General features: G+C 38.7%; 1 protein-coding gene across 4 annotated transcripts in view; it reads left to right on the top strand.

Annotated features, from left to right (window-relative positions):
- Nucleotides 1-27,645, top strand: part of LOC140187084 (uncharacterized) — a 116,899-nt gene that overhangs the window by 67,429 nt on the left and 21,825 nt on the right. For 2 of the 4 annotated variants that reach the window (XR_011882999.1, XM_072242021.1), the window contains exons 2-4: nt 2,299-2,392; nt 9,725-9,815; nt 19,209-19,280. Coding sequence is in view for 3 of the 4 variants with exons in the window: in XM_072242021.1 (XP_072098122.1) it covers nt 2,299-2,392; nt 9,725-9,815; nt 19,209-19,242 (219 nt within the window). In the remaining variant the exon portion in view is untranslated. The remainder of the gene's footprint in view (nt 1-2,298; nt 2,393-9,724; nt 9,816-19,208; nt 19,281-27,645) is intronic. The other 2 variants (XM_072242020.1, XM_072242022.1) reach the window with 1 other exon arrangement.

Consider the following 27,645-nt stretch of genomic DNA (forward strand, 5'->3'; position numbering starts at 1 on the left):
CTACTTGCCAGTCCCTGGTGTTGGAGTTTTTGATGAGATGAAAGGCCTGCTGTTCCAGAAACAATGAAGTTGAGTTATTGTTTTAATGGAGCAGCAAGTAGTTTATTGACAAAATCAAAACACAATGTTCGAAATACTTGGCAGACCTTAACATATCTTTTCCCTCTGCTGCTTTCCCTATAGCGCAAATTTTTTTTCTCCTTCCCAGTTCTGATAGTTTCTTTGACTCAAATATAGTGCTTCCTGTAGATGCAGCCTGAATGGTTGATTATTCCTAGCATTTCGTTTCACCTTAATTTTCCAGCATCAGAGAGTAATTTTATTGACAGTTAGTTGTTGCTGTTTATTAAACAGTAGGAAAGATGAGTTCTGTTTTAATGCTTTTTGAAATCCGTCTGTTTAATGAAACATTGCAAAGTTCCATGTTGTCTATTCTGCCTTTACCATTCATCAAAAGGTGGTGGAGGTGTATACTAATTGGAACTAGCTCTCTGTTAGTGCAGCTCCTAGCTGCTTGTACATCAGTATACGTATAAGCCCCTTTAGGATATTGGGAATGCAGAGGAATTTCTGTACACAGTAAGTACAGATTGAGGGGGTAAGTTTGTGCAAGCTTGCTACTGCAGTGGCACTAGTCATCCAGTTTCCCCTCTTTGGAAATGGTGGCTGCTTTTGGGGGAGCAAGTGAACCTTGACCAGGTTTAAGATGCCTTTTAAATTTATTGTGGTATCCATCCTTCATCACCATGATTCAAATTGTGTCGCAGTGCCTGTTTTTTTTTTGTATACTTTCAAACTTATTATCCTTGCATTACATTTGATATATTTTGAAAGCTTGTAATTTGGAGAGTCAACAGCCTTTCACTTTGAAGTGAGATTTTGCATGTCAAATTAGCATTCCAAAATAGATCAAAGTGCACTGCAGAACATCTCTCATCTGGATTTGTGGATTCATCATGATCCAGAAACATCCCCCTTATCGTCTGTAGCATCTGTTAGAAATGATTACCAAGGATCCTTAATTTAAGAAACATTTTGGACTTAAATGCAGTATTGTCTAATATGCTAACGATATTTTTTAGATGCAATCAAGCAATGTTTCTCTATTGCATGTGGCTGTCATTTTGAGTTTTGTTGGTTTCCAGTTAATCTTGCTGTGATGTACATCTAGCTATAAAATTAATAAATGCAAATACTTTGTGGGGAAACAAGAATATTGGCATTCTCAAACATTAATATTATGATAATTACACATTAACTCATTTTATATTAGCTTGAGATCTGAGCATGGGGATGGATGCAATGTGAGTTATACAATAAGCAAGCAGTTATGAATCTAGTTCACTTAACTCATATAACTTGTACTGCTGGGTGAAAGGGAGGGGTGCTTGTCATTTGCCAGTGAGTCGCAGGAACTGCTATTTGTTTCATTGTTGTCTGAACCTAAAGTTCAAAGGAATAAAAGTATTTGTTTTAGACTCTTGCATTCATGCTCCCAGAGGACTGCCTTCCTTGGGATTTTGCCCTCTGTAGCAGATTACTGAGACAACATCAGTCTATGCACTTAAGCTAGATATTTGAAATTGTTTAAGCTTTAACAAGAAAACTCATGGTACTGATTAGAAAAATATATTCTGGTTTAATATCAATAGTTAAGCCTTGTGCCACCTAAATAATTGCTACATGCTGTGACTGTTATCATTTCCATTTAAGCTCTGACTTCCATTTCTACAAACGTATTACAAAGGGGAGAGGCTTTAATCTGCTCTCGAGGGTTTTTAAAAGGTGCATAGTCTCTGCAAGCTGAGTTGGTTTTGCGGCAAATAAGATATCTAATATTTTCAGGATTGAAGATTTTTTGAGATGTGGCTACGATTTTAAAAACAATGTGTTTTTTTTACTTTAAATCCACGTATTTGGCTCAATTCCAAGATTTGAGCCATTAGCCACCTGACTTTATAGAAGCTTCTGGTGTCCATGGAGACAAAGGTAACCAAGAACAGATGGAACTGACTGGACGCATGCCCCTGGAGTTTACCTTCCCTGAAGTTCTCCTCCATAGAATATTTGAATTGTCTATGAATTGAGAGAAGTTTTTCTTAATCATTAAAGACGTTCAAATAATGATATTAGTATTTGTGATTTAATTCATGTCTTAGAACATATTTTCATAAGGTACATTGTTTCTGCCAGTTAAAATAACTTTATTTTTGGTTTCCAGGGAAATGTAAGGGTCACTTCTAAATGCTGCACTGACTACATGAATTAGAAGGCATTAATATATAAATTGTTTTTCAGGAAGCTGAAGAAGGGATTGAAAGCACAAAAAAATTTCCTGAAGATGGAGCAGAGATTGAAAGTACCAAAACAACTCTTCCTGATGATGCCACTGGTAAATAAGCTTTAATTATTTCCTTGGTATTTTAAGTGGGTAAACACCACATTTGAGCTGCAGCAAAAGTCCTTGTTAACTTGGATTATACAAGATTTTGCGGAATACAAAATGTCAATTCAGACAATCAATGTAGAATGTAGTCCTATTGTTCCTCTCTAGGAAGGGGGGAGGTGATATCTGTACAAGATGGCAGTAAGCAGAGGGTTGGTGTTTTTGTCGGCCAGGATTACATTTGTTAATAAGGTGCCAAGTGGTGGGTATAATAAATTTACTGCTGAGGGTTTGGAGTTTGCCCACCATACTAATGAAGGAAATCTGAGACTTGATCCCATGGTTGAATTATGTCAAGTGTGCTGCCCAAACTTCATCTGGAGCAAAGGTTCCATTGCTCTTGCTTCAGAAGTACCAAGTACCACCCTGTTTGTACCCTAGCTTGGGAGAGAGGTGTCTAGTTCACAGTATGGTTATATAACTTGAGGAATAACATGAGTTGCTTCTTAATACTGAAATAAAGCTTAACATTTTTCACTTCGTTCTAACCACAATCTGGTTTGGGACATCCCGCAACATAGCAGTAAGTGATCAGAAAGATCAAAGGACAGTTGGGTTTTGAAATTTATTCTTTGATCTTCACACATCTCTGACCCTGATGCACAGCAGACTTCAGTCTTTAGTACTGAATCACACTGCTCTGCACCAGTTCCCTTGGGTGACAGTCTGCAGTGCTTTGTTAACAGTATCCGGACAGATATCTGCTTACTGTAACAAAATAGTCAGCTACTAATCAAGCACAAATGGGCTTTGGTCAGAAATGTCTATGTTGACAGTGTATGCAGTTATTACAAATACTTGGTCCATAGGCTTGTAGTGTTGCAAATCCAAGTGTTGGTGTAAGTTGTTGCATGTACCTGACTCCACCTTGGGCTGTGTTCAAGAGATCTATTCACCTCGGATTGTTTTGGCTTCAAATCCCCTAACCTCTTTACTCTGTATTAATTAAACGTCCTCTGTTTTTGGTGTCTCTTAAGAGTAAGGTTCCACTCAATTCACTTTGGCCCTCAATTTTTAACTTGTTGCTCCCTCGCCCTCTTGATTATAAGAGAATCAAACCCAGTCTTTCTTCATAACAGAAGCTCTGTGCCTGGTTATATCTTGGTAAGCCTCCTCTCCAGTGCAGTCATGTGCTTCCTACAGTGGTGACTAAACAGTATGCACTGCCCCAATGTCTGTAGAAGTTGTTGTTCTCTTGTATTCTATACCTGGCTAATGGAACTCAAACCCCATATGCTGCTTTCACTCATCTACATGTGCTGCCACTTTTAGGGTCTATAGTCTTGCACAGCAAGGTCCATTTGTCCCTTTTTTTTGGTAGGAGGGTTTCTGTAATTCCTAGTATGTATCAGATTTCCCAGCCAAATAGTATTGACACCACTCCAGGATTTAATTTCATCGGCTATTGGTACATCCAAATTGCCGGACAGTTTCATGAAAAATCTGGAAGAACTTGAACTAGCAAAGAAAGTGGGAGGGTAGTTGATGGGACAAAGATATCTAATTGAAATGACAACTGAGCTCTTTTACTGTTACTAATGCTATGAAGTATTGCTGGCCTACTGACACAAGCTTGCCAGAATTCAAAATAGTTGCAAGCACGAACAGCTAGTCCTGACGAAAGGGCAAGTTATCTGAAATTGGAGAATTCAATATTTGCTTGTGAAATGTGCACAGTGAAACAGGGGTGTTGTTCAAGCTTGCGTTACAGGAACCCACAGATGAGAAAGGAGCATATTCAGTGAGGTGGCTACGTACGATCATCACGTCAACATTGATGAATACAGGGGATCGCTGACTGGCCACGTAGGAAAATGCATTGTAGACGTTACCGTGATTAAACACTACGCTGCCAGGATAAACCAAAAACCATAGCCAACTGCAGAGGTTTGTGCACTGCTTAAGGATTGGGACGTTGCTTTCAGATCAGGGGACAGGACGACTCTAAGGTCAGCAAAAGTTGTGTTCTTCCATGCCATCAGGAAGGCAAAACGTGAGTATGCACAGGAAATCCATAGACACCTTTGTGACACCAGGGGCATGTGGCAAAGTCGACGAACAATAACTGATTGCAAGTCCACCCTATGCGTCAATGACAGCGACGCCTCCCTGCCTGATAGGCTGAATAATTTCTATGCCCGATCTGACCAATTGAATGATACAACATCAAGGAAAGCCTCCTCTTCTGGTAAGATGGCAGCATGCTTGGTTGCAGTAGCTTCTACGGGGCCAGACAGGGCTGTTATTATCATTTTTTAATATATTCTTTAAGATTGCAAGACCCTTCTGGACATCAAGAACTTAAAATACTGCAGGTCTACCCCATCAGCGAGTTGCTCGCTGGCGGAAAAACTGCAGAAGCTGGATGTGCTGCTGCCTGCTTCAGAGAGGTGTCAGAGGAGTCGGCACATGAAGGTCTAACAGCGAGTGATCGTCTTAGTCACTTTTCTTGTGATTGCAAAACCCTGGACATTGTTAATGCGGAATGCTGCAAAGCCGATTTATTGACGGATGGCAGGGGAGTTGTGTGGCCACGGTCAGAGTGAGGACTCAAGCTGCGGTGTCCTGTTTAAAGCCGCCCAAGACTGGTGTTGGAGTTGGTTTGCTCCACTGAAGTGCCACAGGTGGTGCGGCACAGCGTCCAAGCTAGAGTTGGTACTGTCTCCCAGTGCTCACTCAGTAGAAGATGAGCCATATTGTGTTCAACTGCAGATCACCGCAACATTCATGGACTCTGTCTGGGACACTATATTTTTTTGTGTGACTGTATTTTACCGATATCATATGTGCTGTATGTGGCCTGTGCTGTGTAGGACTGTTGGTACTGTGTTTAGTATCTTGGCCCCAGAATAAAGCTATTTTGTTTGGCTGTATTCATGGGTGTTCATCTGTGGTTGAATGACAATTAAACTGGAGCTATGAACTCTTACTCTCTTTCCCCCCTTCCCCCCATTTGTGACATTTACCTGGAGCATTGCAGATGAAGGGCCCAAGGCATTGTTAAGGATGACCATCACCCATCCCTCAATCTCTTTGATCCATTGCCATCAGGAAGGATATGTAGGAGCATCAGGACTAGGACTGCTGGACTGGATAACAGCTTCTCCCCTCAGGCTGTGAGACTAATGAATATACTCCCACCACCAAGGTTTTTCACTAGGACAGCAAGTTTTTACTGTACTGTTTACCTGTGTTGCACTTTATTACGTGTATTTTTAATTATATTATTAATGTGTTTATTGAATAATATTTTCATTTATGTGCTTTGTGTGATATATGTTGTGTGGGTGCACCATGGTTTGGAGGAATGTTGTTTGGTTGTGTACATGTACAGACAGGTGACATTAACTTGAACTTGAGTGAGGTGGTGAATTAAATTGGCAAGCAAACAGAAGGTCACAGTGTGAAGGATGCTGATATTTGCAAGGAATTTGAGCACAGTTAGACTTTGGGAGTTTAATTTTAGATACATATTATTGGGAAAATATGGACTGTTCCAAGCCATAAATGCCAATATTCCTCTTTATATGTGGTCAAATTTGGTTTCTTTGGCCCACAAATTTATTCAATCTGTTTTTTGGCCACATCCTGCGAAGTGTGTAGCACAATATTCCTTTTTGGCTCAAGATAAAATACCAGTCCAATGACAAATATTTTCAGAATGGTAATATTTGTTTCATGGTTGCCTTGGTTCAGATTTGACTATTGCAGCAAATCTTTCTTTCAAAGCTTTATGCTTTCTCAATCATTGATAGTATTCAGTTGGGTTAAAACTGATGCCAAGTATAAATTGAGAGTTGATGTTGACATAATTATTTGCAACCAAGCGCAGATTATCCCACATTTAACCATATAACAATTACAGCACAGAAACAGGCCATCTCGGCCCGTCTAGTCCGTGCCAAACTCTTACTCTCACCTGGTCCTACCGACCTGCACTCAGCCCATAACTCCCCATGCCTTTCCTGTCCATGTAGCAGTCCAGTTTAACTTTAAACGACAACATCGAACCTGCCTCAACCACTTCTGCTGGAAGCTCATTCCACACAGCCACCACTCTCTGAGTAAAGAAGTTCCTCCTCATGTTACCCCTAAGCTTTTGCCCTTTAACTCTCAACTCAAGTCCTCTTGTTTGAATCTCCCCCACTCTCAATGGGAAAAGCCTAACCACGTCAACTCTATCTATCCCCCTCATAATTTTAAAATACCTCTATCAAGTCCCCCCTCAACCTTCTACATTCCAAAGAATAAAGACCCAACTTGTTCAACCTTTCTCTGTAACTTAGGTAATGAAACCCAGGTAACATTCTAGTAAATCTTCTCTGTACGCTCTCTATTTTGTTGACATCTTTCCTATAATTTGGTGACCAAAACTGTACCTAGTTCATCCAGCTCCAGCTCCAGCATTTATGAGCTGCAAATCAGTTTGGAATAACTATTCTTGGGTATATGACTTAATTTGGAGCTTGCTGGCAGGCAGTAAAGATAATTAACCATAAAGCAGCATAGGAACTTGGTTCTCCGTCATTTTGCAAAGTAGATGTTCAAGCCCTCATTGCAATTTCAATAAACCTTCCCACAGGTGGCAATTTGAGCCTTGGAATGACATGGAACAGAACTTCAATTCAATATCCTGCTCCAGTGCTGTTTGTAACAGGGACAGATTTTTATCCTGGCATGGAGTCCAATTGAATACTAGCATCAAATGCAGTACTGGTACATTTAAAATCAATCAATTCACTAAAATTCTATGTTAATAGAATATTTCCCCACTGCTATATTATTCATAAATTTACCTATTCAACTAAATTGATCTATGATAAGCAAAATTGTAGTTAATATTCAACTGCTTTCTGAAATGGCCGAAGTCACAGGGTCTTAACTGTTGCATAGAAACAATTGGATGGATTACCCTACATTACGCTAAGCAAAACGTAACATGTCTGAGTAACCTTGCCTCAAAGATCGGGCGCAATGGCGCCTAAGCGGGGGAAACTGTCTGAAACCTGTTGAGCAATGGCCTGAAAATTGTATTCATATGTTACAGATGCTGTATTAATCTTCCATTAGTCTCCAGGCACATCCTGTCCACCAGCAAGGTGGTGATAACGGCAAATGGAGAATAGCCTTCAGGTCATTAAAGCTCAAGCATGTGTTTATTTGCATCAAGTGAAAGTGAAACTTGGGAAAGGACACTTGATTCTCCACCCAGTTGCTGGTATTGAACACTTGGGAACAGACTGACACTATCTAGAACACAATGTGGAAGAATTTGATCCATAGAGGTTAGCTTGATAGCAACATATAAACTGAGTCCCATGGATGTGGCAGCTAGACGTGCTGTTGCTTTTATTTTGCAGGTAAAAGGTGACCAAGGATAAACCATGTTGAGTGTTCTTGTGTTCCTGTAGCAGATGGATCTTTCCATGATAGCATTGTTAGCAACCACTGCAGAATTTTTCTTTGGAGATCATTGTCCTTGACGCTGTAGTGTGACATTAATGCTTTTAACTCTACTCCTCATCTTTTTTTGCCCTCCAGTCCTGCTGAAGGGTGTCGGCTCAAAATGTCAATTGCACTCTTTTTCATTGCTGCTACCTGGTCTGCTAAATTCCTCCAGATTTTGTGTGTGACATTAAAATAGTTGTGTGGCACTGTAATACTTGTACTGGACTTGGCAGCTCAATTCGCTAGTCATGAGGCATAGTATACCATAAACAGTAGAATATAGACCAGCTTTTATTCCTAATCTTACTATTCTATTAACTAATGAAAGACGTAACTGGCAATGCCATTTTGTGTACTTGGTTAATCTGCTATTTGATACCCATTTTAGTTTTAGCCAAGATCGCTTGGCCCCTGACCTTGTCACAAAGAGTTAATCCAAAAGATAGTGACCATGCTTGATATTGCAACATTGCCATCCTTTGGGTGAAGATGAAGAGAGGTGGTAAAAGCTGACCTTGTCAGCCATGCCTCAGATCATTAGGGAAGTGGGGGGGGGGGGTAAAGAGGGGAAACTGAGAATTTGCATACATTTTTGGGAGCTTTGGACATAATTATTTATTGACCTCTTTAATACTTTGCCAAATGATCACCTAAATTGATTTTCATATTTTAAACTCTGTATAACACTGTTCTGATTGCAGCTTCAGTCAAGACCTAAAATTAGTTTTGAGCTCTCTTGACCTCTGTAGTGTTAAGATGTGCGATAACAAGGGTCTCGGTAGTGTTCTGCAGCTAACATTTGACTTGGAAATCCGTTTCTTGAATGGGTGATGCAGACTGAACCTCTTTATCCCAGCAGCTTCACTGTGCTATTAAAAGTAATACGTAATCTGTAACTTTTTTTATTTCCCCACTGCCTGTTGCTTGCTCTGAACCTGCTTGTCGGGTTTTAAAAAAATGACAAAAACAAAAATAGATGTCCAAATATTTGTTAAACAATTAAAAATAAAGTGTGTGGGTATGAGTAAGGAAAGTGAAATTTTGTTTGCAGACAACTTCAGAGAAATTAGCTGAATACTTCAATGTTTACACCAGCCATCAGATTTGACACAAGCCAAATTTAAACATGGAGGTAGAAATATTAAAGTTATTTGCAGAATCTGGAATTCTTGTGATATTTATGGTATTTGGCATCAGGATAGGCAGCTGCAGTTCTGAACCATGTGAATTGAAATGGATTTTCTGTTAGTTTGAAACTGATTAAATGTGTGCCTTGACCTTAAACTGAAATGAAATGCGAAATGACATACTAAGGAGCATTTTGTACAATTTGCCTCAATTTGGTTTGCTCTCAGCAATTTATTACTCTGTGGGAAGTTTTTCCCAAGGAGGTTCAAGCAAGTCCTTTTTGCTCTTAAAAGGAGCCAGTGTGCTTTTCTTAGCGGAATGCTGTATGCTGGAAGTGTGCAGTACATGGAAAAGATTTGTCAGCCTGGAGTATTGCTGGCGTTTTCAATTCAAAGTGGATTGTGTGGCTAACTTATTTTTAGTCTGGGAACAATGTACTATTGAGACCAGGCTTTATTAGCATTGAATAAGTGATACAATGGTTGGAGGATTGCTCTAAATATGAGGAAATGTACAATCAATGTCAAAAATCCATTAAGTGACATCTGGACCACTTGGAGCCTTGAAAACTTGTGTGATATTTAGATTGCCCAAATCATATTTTGAACAGAAGGTTTATTTGATTTACCTGATTATGATGTACTGCCCTGACTTTGAATATTTTGGACTCTGTATACTTTGGAGCCTTGTTTCTTTTTCTAGATGACCTAGTTGATGAGTATCGTCCAGGCAAGGTTCAACGTAGCAGCTATGAAAAAACATTGACTAAAGAACAACTGGAGGAAGAGAAACGGTATGTTAACTCATCAAAGTTTAAGTTCTCATCAAACGTTAACCATTTTGTTTTGTCTTTAACCAATAGTTAAAATACTGCAAAAGGATAGTTGACAAAATCAGTCCAGAAGTGAGTATCTAAAGTATGTGACTTAGCTCTGTTCAAGCTATGCAAAATTGTCTCCGTTCATCAAGTTTCTGGAGACAATAGATGTGTGCAAAGTTAGATAGTTAAAGCTTCCCAAGAGCAGTTAGTGGGCAAGTCTTTCTGGCAAGAGCTAAACGGAAGTAAGGAATGAAAAATCCTTGATTGTCTAAGTTTTCCAATGTTTTTCCCAAATTGTGTGGATGGAGTATGATTTGAAGATGTAAAATTCATTCACATATGTATCTACTGACTATTGCATTTTGTAATGGTGCCTGTCCTCACATGGATTTAACTCATAAAACAACTTCTGGAAATGAATAGCTTTGAAAATATAGATTTTTTATTAATAAACTTCATTGCTTGTTTGAATTCTTGCAATTTCCCCGAGTACAAAATGAGTTTAAACTGTGTTGTAATTTATGTAAATTGCATCTGTTATCTCCAAGATGCGTGATGTTTGATGTCATGTGAGAAGCTGAGGGACACCAAGTATGATGCAGGATAGAGTTTGGAGAAAAGCCACTTTACGTAACTTCCGTGTTTACAATCGCCAAGGCACTTAGTTGTAGTTCATGAAGCACTGAAGAGAATGTGGCAAGTTAATGGAAAATTTTGCTTCTGATAAAGTAATTCCTTAAATATTTGCTCATATATGTGAATAGATTTTGATCCTGTCTAGTGCAAGTTGAAAATGCTGAATAAACTCTTTTGTTTTCTACACTGCAGAGCAGAAAAACAATTTTATAATTTAATTGGCAGAACATGCCTTTAAATCAAGTCAAAGGTGATGCCTTAACAAACTATATTTAATATAGCACAGTAGAAAAGTATAACTTATCTGGGTTTGATTTTGCACTTTTGATTGCTATTCCACAGTCCTACAAATATAGATTCAAAGCTCAATACGATCTTTATTATTCCTTGCCCCTCATTGATAATCCTTTCCCCCCATCTCCAACCCCCCCCCCCCTTTCTTCTTGGACACCCTGCCTCTGGATTTCTCCCTCCTCTGGATCTTTTCACCTCTGGAGATCTCCACTGCCATCAATCTCATGGTTCCCTTACCCTGCATTGCTTGTTGCCACCTCCTATCAAGATCCATAAACCTGACTTCCTGGATAGGACCATTGTTCTTCTTGCTGCTGCCCCACTGAATTAGTGTCTGCCTACCTCAACTCCATTCTATCTCCTTTGGTTCAGTCCCTTCCCACCTATAGAACATTCTTGACAAGTCACATGCTCTTGATTTCCTCAACTTGCAATTCCCAGGTCCTGATCATCTCATATTCACCATGGGTGTCCAGCCCTTATTCACTACAATCCTCCATCAAGAAGACCTTAAAGCTCTCCATTTCTTTCTTGGTAACAGTTCACCTCCATCTGGCCAGACTGGAATTCACCCTCAACAATTTCTTCTGGCTCCTCCCACGTTCCCCAAACTCAAGGGCACATGCAAGGGCCCCAGCTGCGTCTGCTTTTTCGTTGGTTATGTGGAACTATCCAGGTTCTATCACATGGTCTGTTTCTCACCTCCCCCCCCCAACCTTGGTGTGCCTCATCTTCACTCCATCTCCATTAATAAGGATAGAGTTCCTCTTGTCATCGCCTATCATCCCCTGAGCCTCCGCATTCAACACATTCTCTGCAACTTTCTCCATCTTCAAATGCGACTCTACCACCAAATACATCTTTACCTCCACCCTCTCTCCACTTCCCGCTGGAATCGCTCTCTCCATTCCCCTTTGTGGGGAAGGATGAATGCACCATTCTCCCTCCTGGCACTTGTATCTGCAAGCAAAAAAAGTGCTAAAACTGCCCATTCACCTCCCCCCTCACCCCTATTCAGGGCTGCAAATAGTCCTTTCAGGTGAGATGACTAATCTGTTGAGGTTGTCTACTGTATCTGGCACACCTGATGCAGCCTCTTCTACACTGGTGAGACCCAACATTAGAATGGGGGAACCACTCTGTCGAGCACCTTCGCTCTATCTGCAAGAATCAGGTTTTCCCAGTGGGCAAACATTTTGACATGTTGATCCATGACTACTACCTCTGCCACGATGAGGCTACTCTCAAGTTGGAGGAGAAATTCCTCCTAACTGGTGGCATAAACATTGATTTCTCCAAGTAATTGCCCCCTCCCTCCCCCACCTTCAATTCCCTACTCTGGCTCTCCTCTTGCCTCTTCTCTCTTGTCTATCACCTCCCCTGGCACTTCTCCTCAACCTCCTCCCTTAGTCCACTGTCCTCCTATCAGTTTCCTTCTTTCCCAGCCCTTTACCATTCCCATCTATCACCTCCCAGCTTCTGACTTCACCCATCACCTTCTAGCTGGGACTCCTTCCCCTCCCCCCAGCTTCTTCTGACATCTTCCCCCTTCCTTTCCAGTCCTGAAGAAGGGTCTTGGCCCAAAATGTCAACTGTTCATTCCTCTCCATTGATGCAGCCTGACCTGCTGAGGTCCTCCAGCATTTTGTATGTGTTACTGTGGATTTCCAGCATCTGCAGATTATTTTGTGTCTGTATAATATCCTGAGGCTTTTCCAAGTTTTTCAGTTCATTCTAATTATTCACAATATTTGGAAAGAAGGTACCACATGTAAGAAACTCCCTTTGCATTCCCAATCAATAATGCTCTGAAATGTCAAGGTAATTCAAGTTTATCCTTTGCCTCAAATTGGGAATTGATCTGTAGGTCCTTGATCTGCTTGGCTGTCCTTAAAAGTGTCCCGTGTTAGTTGGCAACCTGCTGTTTCATAGATTCCCTCATTACTTTGCTTTTTGCTTTAGCATAAAATGTTCTTAACTCTGCATTTTCTTAATGTACACAAGGGTCATCCATTTTACTTGTAATTAACCTAGTGCTTGCCTTGCACTGCTTGTATGAATTTTAAAGTAGAAACTGGCATGATTTTGCTTCACTAGCATTCTGTTAGCATTTTTGCCAGCAATGCTTTTAACACTTCATTTAAGTTGTAAAGTTTATCCAAATGCAGTATCTATTGTATCGAAGGACAGGCAGGTACGCAGAGAAGGTGGGGTGACTCTGTTGGTTTAAAAAAAATAAAGTCAGGTCCTTAGAAAGAGGTGACATAAGGATTCTACATCTTCCTGTGGATAGAGTTAAGAAACTGCAAGGGTAAAAAGACCCTGATCATAGTTGTATACAGACATCTAAACAGTAACCAGGGTGTGGGGTATAAATTACAGCGGAATATAGAAAAGGCATGTCGAAAGTGCAGTGTTGTAATAATCACAGAGGTTTTCAATATGCAGGTAGATTGGGGAACTCGGATTGGTGCTGGATCCCAAAGAAGGAATTTGTAGAGTGCAGAAGTGAGTGTAGTTGCTATTACTAAGGAGAAGGTGTTGGGGAATCTGAAAGGTCTGAAGGGTAGACAAGTCACCTGGACCATATGAACTATACCACAGGGCTCTGAAGGAAGTAGCAGAAGAGATCATGGAGGCATTAGTAGTGAACTTTCAAAAATCACCAGATTCTGGTGTAGTTTTGGAGGACTGGAATATTACAAATGTCACTTCACTCTTCACAAAGGGATGGTAGGGGGTAAAAAATGAAGTTATAGGCTAGTTAGCCTGACTTCAGTGTTTGGAAAGATGTTGGAGTCCATTACTAAAGATGAGGATGCTTGAAGGCGCCAAATAAAATGGCCAACATCAGCATGGGAACCTTAAGTGGAAATCTTGCCTAGCGAATTTGTTGGAATTCTCGAAGGAAATTACAGGCAGGATAGACAAAGGAGAGTTGGTGGATGTTCTTTGCCTAGACTTTCAGAAGGCCTTTTATAAGGTGCTGCACATAAGGCTGCTAAACAAGATAAAAGGAAAGTTACAAACGTGGATAGAAGATTGGCTGACTGGCAGGAGGCAAATTCTGAGAATAAAAAAGGTAAAAGGGGCCTTTTCCAGTTGGCTGCCAGTGACTAGTGGGGTTCCACAGGGGATGGTGTTCAGACAACTACTTTTTGTATGGTATATCAATGATTTGGGTAATATAATTGATGACTTTGTGGCCAGATTCATGCATAATACATAATGAGGTGGAGGGACAGGTAGTGTTGAGGAAGCAGGGAGCCTGCAGAAGGTCTTAGATTCCAAAAATAGGCAAAGTAGTGGCAGATGAAATATAGTGTAGCGAAAGGTATGGCTGTGCACTTTGGTTGAAGGAATAAAGTCTTTCACTATTCTCTAAGCAGGGGGAAAATTCAGAAGTCAGAAGTACAAAGGGACTTGGGAATCCTTGTGCAGGACTCCTTAAAGGTTAACGCAGTTAAGTGTGTAGCGATAAATGCTAGCATTGCATTTGCCTTACTTTCAAGAAGATTAGAGTATAAAAGCAAGGAAATAACACTATGCTTTATAAGGCATTGATCAGGACACACTTGGAGAATTGTGAGCAATTTTAGGCCCCTTATCGAAGAAAAGATGTGGCGGCATCCCTCAGCATGCAGAGGAGGCTCACAAGAATAGTCTGAAATAAAAAATGGTTAAAGTATGAGGAGAGTTTGATAGCTTTGGGCCTATACTTGCTGGAGTTTTGAAGACTGGGAGATCTCATTGAAACATATTGAATATTGAAAGACCGAGATGGAGTCGACATGGCGAGGATGTGCGTAGCCTCAGAATAGAGGGGCATCCATTTAGCCAGCGAATGGTGAATTTATGGATTTCATTGCCACAGATGGCTGTGAAGGCCAAGTCATTGGGTATATTTAAAGTGGAAGTTGATAGGTTCTTGATTAGTAAGGGTGTCAACAGTTATGGGGGGGAAGGCAGAATAAGGTTAAGAGTGATAATAAATTGTCCATGATGGAGTGGTGGAGCAGACTCAATGGGCCAAATGTCCAAATTCTGTTCTTATGTCTTGTGGTCTAAGAGGGCTTGTAAGTACTGAAATCCATAATATGAAACAGTAGCAAGCCATGAGCACCAGAATGTAATGCTTTCAAGATGAGCTTGTTTTCCATACTGGTTTGAGCCAGTGTGACACCAAGCCAACAGCATTACTGTTATTGGCCTTCTGTTCAGGAGACAATTGGATATGATTACTAATAATTTAGCCAGCTGAGTCTATCCCATCTTGGATCTGAGACGTGTCATGTGTTTTAAGGTGAATAAAAACTGTTGATTGTTCATAGTTCAAAATAAAGTTATTATAAAAGTACACATGTACAAGCTTGAGATTCGTTATCTTATGGGCATACTCAGTAAATCCAAGAATCAACGAAAGACTACACACAACAGGGTGGGTAAACAATCAATGTGCAGAAGGCACCAAACCGTAGATACAAAAGAAAAGAAATGATTCATAAGCAATCAATATTGGCAACTTGAGACGAAGAGTTCTTGAAAGTGAGTCCATAGGTTGCAGAAACAGTTCAGTGATGGATCATGTGAAGTTATACCCTTTGGTTCAAGAGCCTGATGGTTGAGTGGCAATAACTGTTTGTGAACCTGATGGTGTGAGTTTTGAGTCTAACTTTACCACTAATGGGAGCACCAAATTTGGGCGTGAATGAAAAGATCCATTTGGTAAGTATAAATGGAGATTCATGTCAAAGAAAAGAAACTTGGATTGCTGTAAGCTTGTAACGTTGGGTCTTTGACTAATTGCACAGAATCCAATTCAATATAATAAAATTTCACAGGACATTATCTCAACCAGAAACTGGTTACCTTAAAGCATTGGATCATGATTCACCTAAAATTAGGTGAACCATGTTCATACGATCATTTGTCTTCACTCCAGCCTTCACTATCAAATCATTGTGGATAGATTTTGATTTTTAGTGCTGGTTTCTGTCAGAGCAATCACTGGTGCAAGCTTATACCAAGATCTGCTTAAATCTAGAATTACTTGGGCAAAGTTTAAATATTTGGTTTCTAGTCACTTTTGGCCTTTATGGGTGTTTATAGTTTTGTGCACATCTTTATTGGTGGTACAACCCAAGCAGTTTTAAATAAAAGTGAATTTTAATCTGTTAATCATCCTTCACGTTCATAAGGAGTAAAAATCTTAAGTTATGTCTCCATCTAAATGTGCAATCACAGTAATTTATAATAAATAGAACAGTCAGTGTAACATAGAAATACACTCAAATCAGCGTGAGTTAATCACTTTGATGGCCTGGTGGAAGAAGCTGTCCCGGAGTCTGTTGGTCCTGGCTTATATGCTGCAGTACCGTTTCCCAGATGGTAGCAGCTAGAAAAGATTATGGTTGGAGTGACTTGGGTCCCCAATGATCCTTCGAGCCCTTTTTTCACACCTGTCTCTGTAAATGTCTTGAATCATGGGAAGTCCACAACTACAGATATGCTGGGTTGTCCGCACCGCTCTCTGCAGAATCCTGCAGTTAAGGGAGGTACAGTTTCCATACCAGGCAGTGATGCAACCAGTCAGGATGCTCTCAATTGTGCCCCTGTAGAAAGTTCTTAAGGATTGGGAGCCCATACCAAACTTCCTCAACCATCTGAGGTGAAAGAGGTGCTGTTGTGCCTTCTTCATCGCACAGCTAGTCTGTACAGACCACGTGAGGTCCTTGGTGATGTGGATGCTGAGGAATTTAAAGCTATTTATGGTTATATGGTTACTTACCCTCTCAACCCCAGATCCATTGACATCAATAGGGGATAGCCCGTCTCCATTCCTCCTGTAATCCACAAACAGCTCCTTTGTTTTTGCGACATTGAGGGAGAGGTTGTTTTCTTGACACCACTGCGTCGGAGAGATGACTTCTTCTCTGTAGGCCACCTCGTTATTGTTTGAGATTAGGCCAATCAATATTGTGTCGTCAGCAAATTTAGTTAGTGGATTAGAGCTGTGGGTGGTGACACAGTCATGGGTATACAGTGTATTTCGGTTGGGTGTGGTCTGTTTACTGCATTAGTTTACTCTAATGCCAACATTTAAATTATTTTGTCATCTTGCAAGCTTGTGTTGGGCATTTTTTTGTTTGTGAATGATGCAATAATTTTTGTTCAAATGGCAGGGGAGGGTGGCAGTTTAAGTGACTTGGAGTTGATCAAGTCTCTGGCTCTGCAGGTTAATCACAGGTCAAATATGAGGAATTAAATAAGCCAAGTTTGCACTGTTTATAAAATCTGTAGGAAGTCTTGTATAATCTGGGTGGCTCAGCAGGGAAAAACCTGCATATGTTGAATTGCATTTCTCATGAAGTGTTTTAAAATGCTGATTTTTTTTTTTTGGTGTGGTATGGAAGAAAACGCTTGAATTATAATAGTCGAGTGATTTGTGATTTAATGAGTGCCACTTCAATTGGAAGTTGTTATCAAGCAACTCACAATATAAAACGTTATTGGAATTTCTAGCTAATTTGAGAGAGAGATCTTTAGTTCAAACATTTCAGAATGGCATGATCAAAAATACTCTGCTTTTGAGTGCAAGAAATTAACGTGGAAAAAAAATGAACTCACTTTCAGTGTCAGATTTCTAAGGATTTGACGATTCTTAGTGCTGGTATTCTGCTCAAGTGAACGTACTTTGTTTGGGTATACTGCCTTGACCTGCCAAAATCTAGTTGCCTTCTCCCAATGCTCTCCAGTATAAAAGTGGGTGGCAACCTTGAGGAAATGGCTTGTATTTAGAGTTCAGAAAGACATGATTTGTTTGAAATGCATTTTGAACTTCCTGGAAGAGTGGTGGATATCTACTCAAATCGGTAAAAAGTTGCTGGGTAATAAAGAAGGCTAAGCTTAAGGTTAAAGTTGAACCAATAATGAATGACAGAGAAAGCATTGGGGCCGAGTGGCTTACTTAAGCATTGTATGTTGATTTTCTGGCTCTAAAATTATTTTGGCATTGATCAAAAGATTAAGCTGTGAAAATATAGGTGCCAATCATGTTTATTGGTATGGAAGCTGGGTTAACAGAAACAGGAATTGGCACAACTGACGGTTTCATTACAATGTTTGGTATCAGATTGATTTGAGTGTTTACCAACTAGATTGTAGGTACATACCTTCTGTAAAATATAAAACAAGTAGCAATAGTGTCAAAAAAGTTCTTTAATGAAATATTATTGTTTAATCACTATTAGTGTGGTCCAGGTTCCATTTTCAGCATGGGCAGGTTCTACATGAGCTGGTGACTGCCATTAAAGCCAGGGCACCCAAGGTCACCTGATATTTGGAGAACCAGGAGATCAGGGGACTTGAGGCTGGGAAGAAACTTTCCTTCAGTTAAGGAAAGCTACAAGTTCTGCTAGTGTTTAATTTTAAAACCGTCCAGTGACATGAATCTGCAAATAATGGACAGCATAGTAACCCCCTATAAAGTTGCAGCATATCCTGTTATAGGGTTTCCCTCGGGCTGGCTGGTAGATGTAATCATGCTATCAGGCCTCACTTGCCATTTATTATACAAACTAGATGGACAGTGCCGCCAATTCAAAGGAGGTGCAGCACTTGAGTTGAATGCAATTTATCCTCTGCCTTGTAAAGTGTTCAGACTGTAAATTGGTATCCCACACTGTAAGAAATACCCAACAGATCAACTGACTATGGCACAAGTAGAGTCAGACATCCATTTGTAGCTTTGTTGCCAAAATAGTATTTGTCCAAATTAGAAGTAATTTTGCTATTTGTCATATGGTACTGTCCTAACAATGTGAAGAGGGCTTCAGTATTCACTAGAATTGCCAAATTACCTGGAATTTTAAGGAGTTGATGTACAAGTTTGACTTTTGTCTGAGATTATGCGGGTTCTTGTAACATAAGCAGATAGACTTGATCTTCCTCCTGTCAACCATTGCCGTCTTGGGCACCTTGGAATCATTCTAACTCATTGATGCCAATGAGACATTTTCTGACGTTCCTGTTTACACAATTGGTGAACTAATTTAAATCAATATTGTTGCTTTTAATTTTTAATTCTAGAAAGTAGTGCTTATTATATCAGTGAAAAAATAATGTTTCATGATGTTTCCCTGAAAACGAAGACATCAACCTTTTCCTGACATCAGATAGTGGGAGGTAGCATTTACCTCCTGATGCCACACATGGATGAGAGGTAGCATTTTGCAATCAAGAGTAAAACTGATCCAAATGGCTTTGTAAGGCAAAAATTACAGTGCTGTGTAATTGATTTATTTTATGCACTATATTACATCTGTATTTTTTTTTGTTTGTGTCAGAGCCGATATTGGTTTTATTTGTATTTAACATTGTTGTGCTGCTTTTTTCTTTTGAGCTTAGCCAATCTTCATTCCTGACCTTTCATTGCAGGGTTGAGTTAACCCCTGACCTCACCTCCGTATAGGTTCTAGGCCTGATGACGCTTTGTGTAACCATGTTTTGGTAAGGCCCGTCTATTTTCAGTATGCCTCATGCATGTTGGTCTTTCCACATCATAACACTCCCCATGTCTGTTACTCCTAAATTATTGCCTGCCTAGTAAACTAACAGTTATTACCAGGAGTTTTCTAAACCTGTAACTGGTCATGAGTAAACTGGATCTGGAGAGAAGGTTCAATGGACACTTAAGAATGTATTTAAACCTGAACCCTACTAGAGCACATGACCAATAATACAGGCTTCAAAAAACCCATCCATCGTGTTTGTATGGATATTTACAGTTGGCATGCATATTAGTGATGCTTCTTGCCCCACTCATTGTGCCTTGCCTCTGTCTCATCATTACCAGTGCTATTTTCCCTCTAACATTTGCCTTCTTTCACAACTGTCATTCATTCTATGATCCAGTACTCAGCTATTTCTTGTTTTTAAAAATATAGAAGTGGTAGTTTCCTGGGAAGTGTAACTTTGTTATCACAATATGATTTTAAAAAAACATTTTCTTTTTTACACCTCTAATTTTGTGCATTACATACTCTGTAGTGTACAAACACTTCTAACGACAGCCCACCCAAGCATGTATTCATTCACAGTTGAGGTTAGAAAACAATTGATTCTGTATTCCCTGTTTTAGTTTCAATTGCATGAGCATGGTTCTGGAAAGTTTTACTTTGTTGACTCATTGCAGAGAAATTGAACTGTTTAAAGTAAGACACATACGTGTGCGACTCTTGTCAAATTCCTCCAACATTGTGTGTGAGTGTGTGTGTGTGTGTGTGTGTGTGTGTGTGTGTGTGTGTGTGTGTGTGTGTGTGTGTGTGTTGCTAAAGATTTCCAGCATCTGCAGCATCTCTTGTGTTTGTATGTGATTGCAACATGTTTAACTTCATGGCATCCTTTGCTTATTTCTGGCATCACAAGGAGACAGTTCACTATTGCCTTCACTTTGCTCAAAATGAAGTAACCCACATGATTCCTTAAGTCTGTTAAGTCAAAGATCATGTCCCTCTGACCTTGCCCAATGCATCCACTCTCCAGATTCCTCCCTCAGCCTTTCAGTTAATTGCAGTCTGAACAACTTTGAATGTAAAAGATTAAGGTTTGGACATCAGTGTTCAGTGCTTTTGCAACATGCCTTTTGCTTAACTGCTGATAATCTTTGTTCCAAATGTTTTAAGAGTTAAACTTCGAGTTGTGAAGAGACATTGCACTCTTTGGTTCCTCTAAAATATCTACATTATCGTAACTGCTTAGTACAAATTATTCTCTTTATAGCCATTAGTCCTTCTGGATCTTTTTATAATTGGGCGATATTTGCAATCTAAGCACAATTTTCTCAATAAATTACTACTTGTTTCTCATCATTTCCTTAAAAAAAATTGCTCTGGGTCTAATGTAGCTATTTAATTTGGGTAATTGAATTTGATTGAATAAAGATGGAGCCATCTTTAATTTTATGTTTGCATCTATATTGATGTTGGTGTAATTCATCTTCAAGGAAAATATTAGTTGTGTTTTTCCATTGCAAAGTTCAAAGTAAATTTATCATCAAAGTATGTATGTCCCACTATATACAACCCTGAGATTCATTTCTTGCAGGCAATCACAGTAAGTACAAGAAACACAATAGAAGCAATGAAAGACCACACCCAGCAGGATAGACAACCAGAGTCCAGAAACAAAAATGAACTGCAAATACAACAAGAAAGAAGAAAAAAAATAGTGAACATGAGAGGAATAGTCCTTGAAAATGAATCCCTAGGTTGTGTGACTATTTCAGTGATGGGGCATTTGAAGTTGTGCCCTCTGGTTCAAAAGCCTGATGGTTGAGGCTCCTGTACACCTTCCTGATGGCAATAGCGAGAAGAGGTCATGGCCCGGATGGTGGGAGTCCTTGTTGGCTGCTGCTTTCCTGCAGCAGCACTCCGTGTAGATGTGCTTACTGGTGGGGAGGGTTTTCCCCATGAGGGACTGGCTGTACCAACTACTTGTTGCATTTTCTTTAAAAGGACATTGATACTTCCATACCAGGCTGTGATGCAACCAGTCAACATGCTCTCCACCACACATCTGTAGAAGTTTGTCAGAGATTTAGATGACATTCCAAATCATTGCAAACTCTTAAGAAAGTAGGGGTGCTGCCGTGCTTTCCTTGCATTATGTCATAAGTATGAAGTGAGTAGAGCAGGGGCTAAGTGTTGTGATGCATCTGCTGATGAAGATTGTGGAGGACATTTTGTTGCCAGTCCAAACTGATTGGGGCCTGCAAGTAAGGACATTGAGGATCCAGTTGCACAAGGAGGTTTTGAGGCCTACGTCTTGAAGCTTGTTGATTAGTTTTGAGAGGATGATAGTATTGAATGCTGAGCTGTAGTCAAAGGAGAGTATCCTGATGTATATGTCTTTGCTGTCCCGATATTCCAGGGCTAAGTGAAGAACCAATGAGATGGCATCTGCTGTGGACCTTTTGAACTGATAGGCAAATTGGAGCAGACCTAAGTCTCTTCTTAGGCAGGAGTTGATGTGGTTCATCACCAACCTGTCAAAAAACTTCTTCACTGTGGATAAATGCTACTGGATAATGGTCATTAAGGCAGGCCATCAAGTTCTTAGTCACCAGTATAATTGAAGCATGCTTGAAGTAGGTGGGTACCTCAGACTGTTGAACCGAGAAATTAAAGATATTGGTGAACAATCCTGCCAGTTCATCAGCCCAGGTCTTTAGTACTCGTCCAGTAGCCCCGTATGTGCCAGATGCTTTCCATGGGTTCAGCCTCCTGAAGGATGTTCTCGTTGGCCTCCGAGGCTGACATCACAGGGCCGCCCATCATTTGTAGTATTTACAATGTAGTTTACACTCAATAGCTTCTTGCAGTCTCAGTTGCATCAATTGAAGTATATGGCCCTTTTTGTCTTGTGCTTGGACAATCTGCTGCAAAGTAAATAAATTACCATTTCTGGTTGATGTTCAGTAACTTTGAAAAAGCTAACATGTAAACAATATATCTGGAGCTGATGGGAAGTAATAAAAAAAACGCCTTCCATTCCTTTTTTACCTGACGTGACACTGACCATGGCTGTCACAATTGCTGTTGGTCTTCATTTTGTAGTTCATTGTTTTTCTCCCAGCCACCAGGATCTGGGCTAGTTCTCAAATATTTTAATTGTGCTTTTGAATTCAATTAACCATCTGCTTTAGATGGAAGATGGTACAAATTAGTTCAGTTTTAAAATTTCAGTAATTCGAGGGATTCCTCTCTTTCCCCACATGCTAGGCATGTGCAGAGTTTCTCCATTTACTGTAACTTGTCTGTGTCCATTAACACTGGCCTTTTACCTAATCTACATTCACTATCAAGCACTGCATGTACAAATGTAATATTTTATTTATTCATATGTGCATGAAGCTGAAACTAAAGGCCTGCTTCCTTTCTAAGGCCATAAGATATAGGAGCATAATTAGGCATTTTGGTCCATTGAGTCTGCTCCACCATTTCATCATGGCTGATCCAATTACCCTCTCGGCCCCAATCTCCTGCCTTCTCCCCATAGCCCTTCATGCCCAGACATCAAGAATCTATCAACCTCTGCCTTTAACATACCCAATGACTTGGCCTTCACAGCTGTCGGTGGCAAAGCTGATTAATCCACCGATTCATCAGTCTCTGGCTAAAGAAGTTCCCACCTCACCTCCATTCTAAAAATGTGCCTGTATTCTGAGGCTGTGTCCTCTAGTCTTAGACTGCCCCATCAAAGGAAATGTCCTCTCCATATCCACTCTTATCAAGGCCTTTTAACATTTGATAGGTTTCAGTAAAGTCACCCGTCATTCTTCTGAGTTCCAATGACTTGAGGCCCTGAGACATCAAACACTCCTCACTTGACAAGACTTTCATTCTTTTCTTTTTCAATCTTTTTATTAGTTTCCTAATGATAAACATAACATAGTATTGATACAAAGTTATTGTGATGATATTTAAATATAAACCCAGTTGACACACGGGTATTAAACCTCCCAATCGTACAGGATACAAATATAATATACAAAAAAAACATGAAAAAGGAAAAAATATATACCCCAAAAGAAAAATTAACCTAAGCAATACTAATCAACTAAACTAAAAAGAGAAAAACATGGGCTGTTATGTAACATCAAAAAAAAAGAACCATTAGTATCATCGACTCCGCTCCTCTCAACATATATTAAAAAGAAATAGAATAGGTTTGGAAAAGGTCAAATTACATCACATGGAAGTGTTGAATAAATGGCCTCCATGTCTTTTCGAATTTAATAGAGGGATCATAAGTAACACTTCTAATTTTTTCTAAATTTAAAAACACAACATAGTTTGAGAGAACCAATGAAATGTGGTGGGAGGATTGATCTCTTTCCAATTCAGCAAAATGGATCTTCTAGCCATTAATGTAAGAAATGCAATCATCCGCTGAGCTGAAGAGGTTAAATGACTTGGTTCTATCATTGGTCACCCAAAAATTGTGGTAATAGGGTGAGGTTGTAAATCAATATTTAGAACAGTTGAAATAATAATCGAAAATATCTTTCCAGTATTTTTTCAAAAAAGAACATGACCAAAACATATGAGTTAAAGAAGCTATCTCAGAGTGACATCTATCGCATACAGGATTTATATGAGAGTAATAATGAGCTAATTTATCCTTAGACATATGAGCCCTATGCACTACTTTAAACTGTATCAATGCATGTTTAGCACATATAGAGGATGAGTTAACTAATTGAAGAATTTTTTCCCATTTTTCAATTGGTAAAATAATCTTAAATTCCCTTTCCCAATCAATCTTAACTTTATTATATACGTCTGGATGTATTTTCATAATTATATTATATATAGTTACTATTACACCTTTCTGAAAATGATTTAAATCTAAAAATTTTTTCAAAATATCCATTGAATATAAATTCGGGAAGGTAGTAAGAACAGTATTTAAAACGTTTCTCATCTGTAAATATCTTTAAAAAAATGGGATCTAGGCAAGTTATATTTATTAGATAATTGTTCAAAAGGACGTGAAACAGTTATCCAAAAATAGATCACAAAATCGTACTATACCTTTTGTTTCCCAAGTCAAATAGGCTTGATCCATGATAGAGGGCTGAAAGAAGAAATTAAATATAATAGGACTTGCTAGGATAAATTGCTTTAACCCAAAAAAATTTCGAAATTGAAACCATATACGTAAAGTATGTTCTACTATTGGGTTATCCATTTGTTTATACAATTTAGAAAGAGTAAAGGGAAGCGAAGTCCCTAAAATAGAACCCAATGAAAACCCTTGTAAAGAATTACATTCAAGATTTACCCATTGTGGATTTGAAGTTATGTCCAAGCCCCATAACCAAAATTTTAAATATCAAATATTAATTTCCCAATAGTAAAATCTAAAATTCGGCAATGCCAAACCCCACTCCTTCTTAAATTTCTGTAAGTATCTTTTACCTAACCTAGGATTTTTATTCTGCCAGATATATGAAGACATTTTGGAATCAACATTATCAAAAAAGGATTTCGGAATAAAAATTGGCACCGCTTGAAATAAATATAAAAATTTAGGTAAGATAATCATCTTGATAGCATTGATCTGACCTATCAATGACAGAGACATTGGTGACCATTTAGTAAACAGAAGTTTAGTCTGATCAATTAAAGGTAAAAGATTAGCCTTAAATAAATCCTTATGCTTTTTTGTAATTTTAACCCCTAAATATGTAAAAAAAAGTCAGTAACCAATTTAAATGGTAAACATCCATAAATTGGAACCTGCATATTTAGGGGAAATAGTTGACTCTTATTAAGGTTCAATTTATAACCAGAAAAATTGCTAAACTGAGTCAACAAAGATAAAATAGCGGGAATGGATTTCTCAGGATTAGAAATGTATAATAACAAATCATCTGCATATAATGATAACTTATGGATTTCATTCCCACAGGTAATACCAAAAATGTTAGGTGAGTCTCGGATAGCAAATGCTAAAGGTTCAAGGACAATATCAAATAATAATGTACTAAGAGGACATCCCTGCCTAGTACCCCGAGATAAGTGAGAAAAGGGGGATCTTTGATTGTTAGTAAAAACTGAAGCTACAGGGGTATGATATATCAATTTAATCCAAGGTATAAATATCGGACTAAAATTAAATTTCTCAAGCACACTAAATAAATATGACCATTCAACTCTGTCAAAAGCTTTCTCAGCATCTAAAGAAATAACACATTCTGGAGTACTAAGTGAAGGAGTACAAACAATATTCATTAACCTCCTAATATTAAAAGATGAATGACAATTTTTAATAAGTCCAGTTTCGTCCACAGAGATGATTTGAGGTAATACCTGGTTGCAAATACTTTAGAAAAAATCTTAGAATCTATATTCAGGGGAGATATCGGTCTGTATGATGCACAATCTTTTTAAGAATTAAAGAAATAGAAGCTCCTTAAAATGATTGTGGTAATTTACCTAATCAGATTGCTTCTTTAAAAACTCTAGACAACCAAGGAGAAAGAATAGAAGAAAAAAAAACTTAAAGAATTCCACTGTAAAAGCATCTGGATCAGGTGCTTTGCCAGAATTCATTGAGGAAATAACAGCTGTCATTTCTTCATCCATAATAGGAGTTTCTAATGTTAAACATTCTTCGGGTGATAATTTCGGAAAATTCAATTTCCTTAAAAAGTCATGCATGGTGTTGAGATTGTGAGGAAATTCAGAATGGTATAAGGAGGTATAAAATTCTTGAAAAGATTTGTTTATCTCATCATAATTAACTGTCAAGGTGTCATCATGTTTGCGAATCTTGATAATTTGACGTTTAACTGAAGCAATTTTCAATGGATTAGCTAATAATTTACTGGATTTGTCACTATGTATATAAAACTCACTTTTAGTTTTCATTAATTGATTTTCAATCGAGGATGTTAATAGTAAGCTATGTTCCATTTGCAGTTGGACTCTGTTTATAAAGTTCCTCACTAGGAGCAATAGAATATTTCTTATCAATTTCTTTAATTTTATCAACCAACAAATGTGTTTCATTCTTAATACGTTTTTTCAAACCAACAGAATAAGAAATAATCTGTCCACAGATATATGCCTTAAAAGTGTCCCATACTGTCCCGTTGGAGATTTCTTCCATAATATTAGTTGAAAAGAAGAGATCAATCTGTTCCTTCATAAACTTAACAAAATCCGAGTCTTGAAGCAGATTAGAATTAAACCACCATTGTCTAATACTAGGAGAAGTATCCATTAACTTGATTGAAAGTTTCATTGGAACATGATCAGAAATGGCAATAATGTCATAATTACAGTCAATTACAGATGGAATTAAACGGGAGTCAATAAAAAAGTAGTCAATTCGAGAATAAGAATGATAAACATGTAGGAATAATGAAAACTCTTTATCCTTAGGGTGTAAAAATCTCCAAATTTCTGAAATTCCAGAGTCAATCATGAAAGAGTTGATAAGAATAGCCGACTTATTCGGTAAAGTCTGACTAGATATGGATCTACCCATCAGAGATTTAAACAACAACTAAAATCACCACTCATTATCAACATATACTCGTTTAAATTAGGAAAAAAGTGAATAGGTGCTTAAAAAATTCGGGATAATCCACGTTTGGAGCACAAACATAGACCATAGCAACTTTATTAAAAAGTAACCCTGTAATTAACAAAAATCTACCACTCGGATCTGAAACAATGTCTTGATGAGTTAATGTAATTGAGGAATCTATTAAAAATTAGAACTCCTTTCACATTGGCCTGAGAGTTCGAGTGACACTGTTAATCTTTCAAAACCTAAAGAAACTTTGACAGTCCTCTTTCCTCACATGAGTTTCTTGTGCAAAAATAATATGAGCATTCAGTCTTTGGAATACTTAAAAAATCTTTTTCTGTTTAATTGGATGGTTTAAGCCATTTGTATTCCAAGAGACAAAATTAATAATCTGAGCCATATCTTAAATTCAACCCTTTGGTATATGAAGCTTTTCAATCCTGGAATTATTTTGGTGAACCGTCTTTGAACCCTCTCCAATGCGAACACATCCTTTCCCAAAACTGCTCACAATACTCCAAGTGAGGTCTCACCAGTGCTTCATAAAGCCTCAACATTACATCCTTGCTTTTGTATTCTTGTCCTCTTGAAATGAATGCTAACATCACATTTGCCTTTCTTGCCACTGACTCAACCTGCAAATTAACCTTTAGGGAATTCTGCATGAGGACTCCCAAGCCCCTTTTAAACAGTTTTCTGCAATATTATACCCTAGGTTCAGAGTTCCATGTTCTGGATTTGTTCCAGTGTAAAGAGGTTAACATCCACC

Source organism: Mobula birostris, chromosome 24, assembly GCF_030028105.1.
Source record: "Mobula birostris isolate sMobBir1 chromosome 24, sMobBir1.hap1, whole genome shotgun sequence".
In the NCBI taxonomy this organism is placed as follows: domain Eukaryota; kingdom Metazoa; phylum Chordata; class Chondrichthyes; order Myliobatiformes; family Myliobatidae; genus Mobula; species Mobula birostris.